Source organism: Neomonachus schauinslandi, chromosome 1 (genome assembly GCF_002201575.2).
Source record: "Neomonachus schauinslandi chromosome 1, ASM220157v2, whole genome shotgun sequence".
Classification (NCBI taxonomy): Eukaryota; Metazoa; Chordata; class Mammalia; order Carnivora; family Phocidae; genus Neomonachus; species Neomonachus schauinslandi.
Genome location: NC_058403.1, coordinates 54,520,478 through 54,531,198, shown reverse-complemented (window position 1 = coordinate 54,531,198; position 10,721 = coordinate 54,520,478). Strand labels below are relative to the sequence as shown.

At 43.3% G+C, this 10,721-nt stretch overlaps 1 protein-coding gene across 1 annotated transcript; it reads left to right on the top strand.

The window, feature by feature from the left end:
• Window positions 1-955: 955 nt before the first annotated feature.
• On the top strand, window positions 956-9,866 carry DPPA4 (developmental pluripotency associated 4). The gene is made up of 7 exons (XM_021692682.1): window positions 956-979; window positions 1,646-1,706; window positions 4,103-4,257; window positions 4,344-4,394; window positions 4,661-4,970; window positions 6,746-6,941; window positions 9,836-9,866. Exons 1-7 carry the CDS (start codon window positions 956-958, stop codon window positions 9,864-9,866), a joined length of 828 nt encoding a protein of 275 aa, XP_021548357.1.
• The last annotated feature ends 855 nt before the right edge of the window (window positions 9,867-10,721 follow it).

Here is a 10,721-nt window from a genome sequence, read left to right as displayed (position 1 = left end):
AATGAGATGTAGGAAAACAAAACAAAGGCACATAGTAGACTTTGTAACCTGACAGAGGAAGGTTTGAATCCCACAATCGCTGGTTCTTCACATAGAAGATTCCTTCACTTCACATTTCTGATCCCCCACAGTTTGACGGGGAGGAGCAATCTGAGTGGGAGGTATTTTCAGACTAACTTTAAAGAGACTAACTTTAAACTCCCTGACCTTGTTTGGGAGTTAGTAGGTCAGGGGCTTGAGGAGTAGAATAAAGCTCGCCTAGGCTTGATTTCTGGCTCTCTCTTACTGCGTCATCCAGCAAGTTACCAATAGAATGTTATGCATACTTTTGTCATCCATAAAATGGGGGACCATAAAATAATGGCTGTGAACTTTTAAACCTAAAATTTGGTCAAAACAAATACTTAAAAACTACTCTTACTAGTTGTTGGCAGACGGGAAGGTGGTAGTTTTATGAGTACAAATGGAATGCTGGGGTTGTGATTGGTTGAGAAGCTTGCTTAAGAAATAAAATTGTGTGGGACACAAAAAAGGTTTTGCTTTCTTCAAACCACCAGTCCGGCCCTGGAATTCTTTTGTTTCCACAAGTTGCCTCATTAAATCCCTTCGAACATCCTGTTCAAAAGTTCAGGAACTTTTGTTTCTCCCTTGGATTTTTTCAGGAGATTCCAACTTCCTGATGTCTCCTGAACCACACGGTAGGTGATTATGTTAAAAAGCTCACAGAAAGTGGTAGGAAAGGTATTACTAATTAATTCATACAAGAGTCACCTCAAGAACTAGTACACAGAATTAGCATTCACAAATTGTGGGGGAGGGAAAAGGGGGAGGAGAAAAAGGAAAGCGCCTTTGGGTGACAGGAAGTGGGAGGAGACTTTTAAAAGAGCAATCTTGGGCCCTGGGCCATTTCAGAAGTAAGAATTTTCTTTCTTTCAACGTTGACTTCTCTTTGGGTATGGAGAAAGCAAAAGGCAAAAAGGTAAATACAATTTTAGCGGGTTTGTTTCTGTCTGTCTTTGAGCGTCTCCTCATGTTTCTCCTTGATCCTTCTTTCAAGGAGAGGATCCTTGAAAGCACACTTGATCCTTCTTTCAAGGAGAAAAGAATGTGCCTTAGAATTTCCTCTTGTTAAGAAAAAAAAAAAACAAAACAGTAAAGTCCTAAATAACGATCGCGCAACCTGGTATATTGGGGCAAGGAGACTGTAAGAAATGGGGCTTCCTATTTGAGTTTAGAAAAGATACTTTATCCCGTCCAAAAGAAGAATCTAGTATCAGGGCTGGAGGGGAGTGGTAACAGGAGAAAAAGGGAGATGAGGGGAAAACTTTAGGAAGAGGTAATGGACCTGAGGTTGGGGAGAACTAGATCCTTTAACTTGCCCTCAACAGACACCGGTCCTAAACCAGAAGTGGTGGGTCTGAACCTGTCTTTTCCCAGGGTCACCGGGGCTACAGAATAATCCAAAGCCAGACATATTGACAAGCACCACAGACAGAAATTAAAGGTAGAGAGGCTTTGGGGTGCCTGGGTGGCTCAGTGGGTTAAACGTCTGACTCTTGATCTCAGCTCAGGTCTTGATCTCAGGGTCGTGAGTTCAAGCCCCGCAATGGGCTCCAGGCTGGGTGTGGAGCCTACTTAAAAAAAGAAAGAAAGAAAATGTAAAGAGGCTTTGAGACTTTCCAGTGTCAAGGGAACCCGAGTACTCTCAAGAATAGTCTCTTTCCTTGGGACCATCATTTTTACTCTCTCGATTTTAAGATGTCAGTCAGGCCCCAAAGTGAGTAGTTTGTGTAAAGCCATGCAAACGTAAAATTTGAATACGAACGCAAAGCTGCTATAGAGATGTAAAATGCCATACAAATGCTAATTTGTCCTGTTCTCCCACCTTGGGGACACTGAAAAGGATTTAGATTTAGGGATTTTCTGTCCATCTGAAATGCCTAAATATGTGCCTTTAATTAGGTAGCCTCTGAGCCTCAGCTTCTGCATCTGAAAACCAAAGTTAGAAATTGCCACCAGGTTGCTGTGGGCAGTAAATAAAAGAAAATAAGAAACGTGTCAACACCTTAAGTAAGAGGTTAGTTTCTCTATCAGATAGCTGGATCCCCACCGTTCTCTTGTTCCTTCTGGTTCAATTAAACAATGTTTGAGGTCCTAGGAGGAAAGAGAGATTCTGCCCTTAGGCAGCTTACCAGTCAAATGGAGTAACCAGCATTGATCAAATCAGACAAGCAAATGTAAAACTACGACTGATAAGGGGGAGGAGTGAGGCAATGTGTAGATGTGACTTGGTCTGAGAAGATCAGAAAGGGCTGCTGGTTGAAGGAATACTGGAGATGAGATTCTGAAGAAGAAGGGAGATTTAAGAAAGTGAGTATAAGGCTGGGGTAGAGTGAGCGATATCTCTTCAGGCCTTGGTAACTAGGCTGGAAAGGAATTCTGTGACTAGCCCTTGGGGCCATGGAGTGGCTGGTTGGCTGAGTTAAAGATATTTGTATATCTTCATACTGAGCACAATGAACCACTGAAGGAGTATATAGAATCCCTCTGGCAATAGTAGAGGAAAACTTTCTTTGGAAGAGGTCAAGAACAAAGGAATGGGGAAAGAAAATCTTCAGGTAAGAGAATAATGGGTATGGTAGGTGATAAGAGGGCTCCTATCCCCTGCCCAAAGAGCCTAGTTTCTTCTGCTTCTGTGGTTTGTATCCATATTTTCGGTCTTTTTTCGTATTTTCAAATCGGCCTCCCATTTCCCCATCTTCCCTATAAGTAAACCTGGGGTTAAGATGATTCCTGGAGGAGAATCCACACTGCCAGTGGTGTGTGTAATGACTATCCTGGTGCCGTGGATGTGAGTTATCTTGAGTCAGGGAGTGTCTGTGGTGGGTTGGGCACCCAAGGGAAGATGGACTGGCCTCTGTCCCCATCAGAACTCCACGAAGTCGGGGGAAGACTCTCTGGCCAGCCAATCCCAACCAGTATCAGAAGAAGCTAAAGGGAAACAGCAGGCTTCTGGTGAACCAAAGTTGCAAAGAACTTCCACCAGCGGGACCAAACGGAAAAGATCTGTGAAAGAAGACAAAGGTAAGAAGTCTACAAGGCCTCGAATCTCATTTCCTTGGGCCTAAGAAGACCAAGGAACTTTTTGGAAGGAGTAGAACAAGTAGGAAAGAAAATTGGTCCTGTATTCTGAAAACTTTCCACTTCCTTTGGGGTCCAGCTTATGTCACGCCTCCCTGAAGCCTTCTTTCAGCCACCTCTGTTAAAACTGGTGTCTTCAGGTCTCCAAACTCTGACAATATATTTGGTTCTGATCATCATTTTGCCTTCACTTGCTGCTTAGTGTTAAGGATCTCAAAGTGCAGTGATTTGGGTCCAGACTGCTATAAATTTGAAATCCCATCCTTGAAACTCCACCTTCTTTTTCTAAGAATTGAGGATAATACTTAACCTAGCTGGGTCGGATGGGGTGGGGTGCAGCCTCAGTTGTAATGTATACGGAATAATTAGGGTAAAAATGCCCACGTGATACCTGACTAGTAAAGTGCACTCAGTAAAGCCTCACAACTATTAGTGTCATTATAGTTGTTTGTTCTGGAGGTGTGTTCTGGAAGTCTTTCCTGATCAGTGGGAGTGTGTGAGAAAGCTGTGTGCAGCGAGAACAGAGTACTGCCCTGAGTGGGGCGGGCTGACATAGTTCTGAGAACGGGCAGTTGTGCGTAGCGTTGCCGAGTGGTTTATTTTGTTCTTTGCTGAGAGGACAAGGCACCACCGAGGATTTACGATGTCAGGTTTAAAATTCCTATCATTCTCCTGGATTGGAAGTAAGATCTTTAGTACAACTTCGTTGGAGTCTGTGGGTTTGGGTGCTCACAAAGGAGCAAGTAAGGGAGTTTCAGGAAGTAAAAACTGGAGATTCGGAAGTAGTCAGTCAGTCCCAGGTTTGAGGTTGTGTCCCTTGGAGGTTTCTGGGGTCTTTGGCAAGTCAGTAACTATACAATGGGGATTGGGCTGTGAGAACTGAAAGTTGTACTTTGACATTTTAAAAGGCTACACAAAAGTGAATTATTACTAATTTCATCCCATTCTCCTCCACCTTCTGGTTCAGAAAAGAAGGCACAAGGCGATGGAAAAGTAAGACTTCGGAAGAAAATCCCAGTTCCTCCATTACCTTCTAAATTGCCACCAGCCAACGTGCTTCACCGAGACATCCTGCGGGCCTGGTGCCAACAACTAAAGCTGAGCACCAAAGGCCAGGTGAGGGTCCAGGGTTGGAGACAGTGCTCCTGGGAGGAGGGGTAGGATCCTTGCTTGATTGTTAACTCATTTTTCTCTTGTCTTAGAAACTAGATGTATATAAGAGAATCTGTGAATATGCTTACCCCGATCAGAAGGTAAGTGATTTGTAGAGATTTGACAAGAGTGGAAGGTTTAGTTCTCATTCTAATTACCTATTTTAGCATCAAAAAGTCAGTGGAGGGATTGCCTCAGCCCCTCCTTCCCTCCTTCCACTCCTTCTGAAGAGGAACAGCACACCCACCCCCCACCACCACCCCCTTCCACCCCCACCCCCACCACTTCTCACAAGGTTGTACAAAATCATAAAAGTGAGACTGCACTTCTGACAGCACCTTAACCTTGTAAACCCTATTTGTAGAAGAACATTCCTGTCACCGCAGAGGAGGCCAAGATTCTCACACAGTCACAAAGAAGATCAAAGACGGACCAGGGGGAAATGTCTCTGGAAAGTTCTGGGAAAAGGATATCTTCTGATGGAACGTACCTTCCTGAAGTGGCTGTTTCCCCTGAGGGTGGGGCCCCTGCCCATGTTGGGTCTGATGCTCTCCTGGAGGGAGTCGATACTGTTGTTGTGACAACTTCGGCCCCAGATGCTGTGTTTGCCTCCTGGTCCAGAATTGCAGCCAGGGCTGGGAAGGTGGAGACAGTGGAATCGCCCCAGGAGGCCCATGGTAAGCGCAGGATTGAGATCTGGTTCTGGTCCAGTTGAGGAAAAAATGCTGTTGATATTAACCTCCAATCAATTTTAGGGTATATCAAAATCACCTGAATGAAGGGTTGGTGATTCCTGGGCCCTACCCACAGAGTTTCTGATTCAGAACTGAGGTAGGGCCTGGGAATTTTCATTTCTAACAATTTTTCAGCCAGTGCTAAGGATGCTAGTCTGGGGACCACACTTTGAAAACCACTGCTGCAAATTATTGATGTCATCAGAAGGGAATGGCAATCTGTTTGGCTTTATTTCTTTCCCCTTTAAGGAATTAAAAGTAAAAGCAGGCTCTAAAATCAACTGCCTGAGCTTAAGCCCTGGGATCTTCTAGCATCTGTTAAGTGAATGACATTAACAAGTTGGTTAATATAGTTCCCAATTTCCTCCTCATAAAATAGGTTGATAATTACATCTACCTCATAATGTTGTAAGAATTATAGGACATAAAATTAAGAGAGACCATAAACTGGTTAGCACAGTACAATGCCTGTTGAGACCCCTGAATCTATTTCTTTTTTTTTTTTTTTTTTTTTTTTTTTTTTTTTTAAAGATTTTATTTATTTATTTGAGAGAGAGAATGAGAGACAGAGAGCATGAGAGGGAGGAAGGTCAGAGGGAGAAGCAGACTCCCTGCCGAGCAGGGAGCCCGATGCGGGACTCGATCCCGGGACTCCAGGATCATGACCTGAGCTGAAGGCAGTCGCTTAACCAACTGAGCCACCCAGGCGCCCCTGAATCTATTTCATAAAGGCCTTCCCAGACCACTCCGGTTTAGTCTTTCTATTGAAGGAAACCAGAATATGTCACCTGTCCTAAAGTGTTTTAAAATTTATAATAAAAATTGTTTTGAACCGATGGCAATTAAAGAGCAACAAACCCAGGAAAAGGTCTCTTTTTACTGCCTCAAGGCAGGTTATAAATTCTCTTTTTGCTGGAGACAATCCACTGAGAGGTGGCACCAGAGAAACCTTACTTCTGAGTTCCTTCCCATATATTGACTTTCCCACTGTCTGCCACCCCCAGGAGCCTAAAACTGCTTCTGTTTTTCCTGTCATTTTGCTACAAATTCATCATTCTCTGTAAAAGCTGGGATTCCGAGCTGCCATTTTGAGTCTGTTTCGTTGTCTGTGGTTTCTTCCAAGTGATGTGTGCCATACGCATTAATAAACTGATCATCTCTTGTGGATCTTTTTGTGAGGCAGTTCCTGCTGCAAACCCAGGATGGGCAGACGTAAAGGTTTGCCTCCCTTGCACTGTCATTTACCCACTTGGAGCTATGCCACTTCCAACTATAGTTTTTCCTTTTTAAAGTTTTTTTTTTTTTTTTAAGATTTTATTTATTCATTTGAGACACAGAGATACAAAGAGAGAGAGAGCATGAGCACTGGGAGAGGCAGAGGGAGAGGAAGAAGCAGACTCCCTGCTGAGTCAGGAGCCCGACGTGGGGCTCCATCCCAGGACCCTGGGATCATGACCTGAGCCGAAGGCAGACGCCTAACCATCTGAGCCACCCAGGTGCCCCGCTTTTTAAAGTTTCAACAGGAACTGTTTTGTATGGTTTTCTAAAAGGGAGCAGAACAGAATATGCTTAAGGTGAAGCTAGGATTCCAGGGCTCATATCTTGGAGCTGGCACTTGAGAAAAGTAGAAGAAACAAAGACCATGATATAGTCTTGACCAGAAGAACATTAGAATTTGGCCATCCTGTGTTCGTACTCACCTCTTTCTCCTTCTCCAGGTGTCAGGTGGTGTGTGGTCCATGGGAGAAGTCTGCCTGCAGACACAGAAGGTTGGGTTCACCTGCAATTTCATGCAGGACAAGCCTGGGTGCCTGAAAAACGAGGGAGAGTATGTGCCCTGTTCTTGCTGCCGGCCTGCAATTTTCCACCCCCACACCTGGAGGACAATATGCTGTGCCCCAAATGTGTTCGAAGGTAACTACCTGGTGCTTTTCTACAAACTAAAACTGGACACCTGGTTTTTAGTTAGGGGAGAGAGGAGATGCATGTTAATCTTAAATAGCCCTGTATTTCTTGCACAAGCTGTCAGTAAAGAGTTACAAGAAAATTATTATGAATTAAGTGTATTCCTAGGAAAAAGAGCATTTTTAGGTCAGGGCTTAATGCTTCTACCTAGAGACCCACCCATAATTATGGAGAAACATTGATTAATTACTGTATTACAGGTATATGTACTTCACAGAAATAATGACTAGAAAAACAACAGCAACAAAACCCTCTAAGTAGACTACAGTCTAATGGGGATACTGGTATGTAAACAGATGTAATACCATGTGATGACTAGTATCAAAGAAGAGGTTTCTAAACTTGAAGGAAGAATTGCCTACGTGGAAAGAAGGAGAAAGCTCATTTTTCAGTCTAGGGACCAACACCAAGGTTGAGAACTTAGAACGAAGTAGAAATTTGATAACAGAATATGGTAAAAAAAAAAAAAAAATGGGTCTGCCTCCTCCTTACCAAATGGGCATAATAATGCCTATCTGAAGTATTGTGAAGATTAGATGAGTTAATAAGTGTAAAGTTCTTAGCACTTGTCTGACATAGGCAAGCACTCAAAGAAAAAAAAAATGTGGGTATTAATTATTCCAGCAAGAGGGATTCCTTTCAACGAAGTCATAAAGATGGAAATATACAATGTATGCAAAAAACAGTTTTGGCTCAAATTGAGCATTATAGATTATTACTTAAAATCAGTAGTTTGGGGTCTCATTATAGTAAGCATTGAAGGTTTAGAATTTACCCAGTAGCCCATGGTGTTCTTTCAAAAAATGTCATTAGTTATGTGATGTGATCAATGAAGTATCTCTGTAATCACCAAACAACCCACTCTAGAAGCACAATTACGAAGAGAGACAAAAGGTTTTTCTCTATACTTGAAATTCTAAGCCAATTGAAATCAACATATTAAATGACTGGCTGATGTGGAATAGTCCAGGGGGGTAGTTGTTAAATTTCTTATTCTCTGTGTAAACTAAACCAGCTAATTCATTAAGATTTCTGTTTCTAAATAGGATGGGAAATATTTTAGTTAAATAAGCCACTACAGTTGACAAACTGGGGTGAGGTGGAACGGGGTGAGTACTGTTGTTTTCAAGCCACAGCCACAACATTGGCTCAGGGAAGGGGACAGTCCTCCAGCAAAGTCCCGTTTCTACCAGCGACCATTTCCATAACTTTACACAAGCCACTTCACTTTTCTGGGCCTGAATTTCCACATCTCTAATATGAGAAGCCACGTGGACAGGGAGGTGTACAAAAGTCACCAAAGTATTAAAATTAAGAGGCCACCAAGAGGTTTATATGCCTGTAAAGAAACACTCCAAAAGGCTATTGTTTAGGGTTTTTGTTTGTTTGTTTCCATTGTATTTAATTTTATAGAGAACCTACTGAGGAGACTTAAGTGCAGTTGTTTTTTTCCCCAAAGAATTCACATTTTATTGATCATAGTATAGGACTACAATACAATGAAAATATAACAACAAAAATTATTTTATTTTTTAAAATTTATTTTTATTTAAGGTCAACTAACATATAATGTATTATTGGTTTTGGAGGTAGAGGTCAGTGATTCGTCAGTCTTATATAATACCCAGTGCTCATTACATCACATGCCCTCCTTAATGCCCATCACCCAGTTTTAAAGAAAAGGATAGATATGCAAAATTTTGCAGTTTCAAAGATTAGAGTGAAGGACAAGGAATCTGGTCAGGCAGCTCTTTCCTGGGTGATGGGCCAATGAAGGGTTGGAAGCAAGTAAATGTACTGAGGCTTACATTGCCGAAGAGGGAAGGGTGTGAGATCTATTAGAAAAATGTTGTGGGAAAGTTGTTTTTAATAGGTTTTAAGGGCCTCGCATCTTCTAAAGGTGCCAAAATAGAATCTGGCTATCAAATGCAGCTGAAGAAGGTACAAATGAAATACTTGCTTGGTCGATGTGAGATTCAAAGCAGTAAAGGATACGGGTGATTTCTGAGGCTTGAATATGGGGAGCAGACAAGTAGAAAGGATGGCTGGAGGTGTTTTCCAGAAGCACAAATGGAGAAGTGCAGCAAAGGATGCTCAAAGGGAATTTCCATTTGTGCTGTATTGGAGAGAGTGAGCCTAAGTATGCTTCTGGGCTTAGTTTGGGAGAGGAGCCTACAGAGAGGGAGGATGTAAAGAGGACTATCCCTCTGAATGGAGGAGCTTGGTGCAGCCCAGACTTGCCTCGCAGAGACCCCTGTCCCCAGCTCTCAGTTGTGCTGGCACCATCCTCCATTGGCCTGCAAGGAGGCCCATCCTTAGTGTCAAGATTACTGAACACGCAGGGTCTTGGCCAGCTGGCAGAGCACAGAAGCCTAAAGTGGGTGGGACCCTCAGGCTAGACTGCCCCTCCCCCAGCCAGCAGTGGCAGCCCCTGGGCTCTGGCACAGTTACTGTCTCCCACGGGAGAACGGATGTGAGTGTGCACTTCTTTTTCCCCCTTCTGGCTGTCCTACTTCCTACCAATAATTGTCACTGCCAAGCAAGTTGAATAAAATTGAGGTCTCTGGAGAGTCCTTTAATGACCTACCGAGGCCACTGGGCAAATGGTAGAAGGTCCACTCGCTGGCGTCTCCTGCCCATGGGCTGCACAGGACAGGAACATATTACAAGAGACATAACGTGGCTAGTAGTCACTCCTTGATGACATGGTCGCATGCTTTCCACCCACTATCTTCAAGTTAAGGACAATTCCACCAGTGGGGTTCCTGGCTGTTTTCAAGGATGTAACTTAATATTTATTCTTGGATCTCATCTTAAAAACAAACATCTTGTTTGCTTTGTAGGAATAAGGTGTTAATGAAAAGCCTCCAATGAGCTTACAGTACCAGGCAAAAGGGTACGGCTGTGATTATAATTAATGGTAGAAAGGGAACTACAATCAACTCCGGTGCGGCTGGCTGGCTGGCGGCGGGACGGCAGGCTGCTCCACACCCTCCATCTTCCCGCCTCCAGGGCACACGGGCTGGTGCGTTGCAGGTGTTTCGCTCCGACCCCCCCCCCCCGGGGGGCCTGCGGGGTCGTGGGTTGGGATACAGGGGCTCTTAACACTTTACGTTGGAAAAGCATTTCAGAAATCATCGTTCGTTCTACTTAATAAGATGAAAAAGTCATTCATACTACCCAACGTTGACCCTTCTGAAATAGAAGTGACCTTAACAGTTCCTTTAAAGAGGGAGCCTGAGCCTCCCTTCGCCGAGGGGCAGAGTGGGAAGCACAGATGGGCTCCCATGCTGGATTTCTCTTCTCGGGAGAGTCTAACTCCCCCAGAGGCTGCTACCTTCTCAGGCTCGTGACTTCGCACTGTTAAGTATTTTAAACCTGAGGGAAAGCAGCTGTTCTTTCCCACTCCCCAAAACGTACTCTTAATATAACAGAACATTTTTTGATGTTTTCTTAATAACCTGAGACCTCTATGGTGTGTCTCTGGCATAAAAACAAAAAACACTTTGCCGGTATTATTTTCCCGTGTAGCTATTACGTATGTTTCTACTGCTTAAAAATATTTAAGGGTGCTTCTGAATCATAAATTCATAATGTATTGGATTTCAAATGTGTATATAAAATCATCTATTGTATATAGGAGACCATATGCATTGCGGGCAAATTACTAATATTCTTAATTCGAGATTAAGCCAAAAATCATGATTTTCTTTGGCATGATTTTTTTTT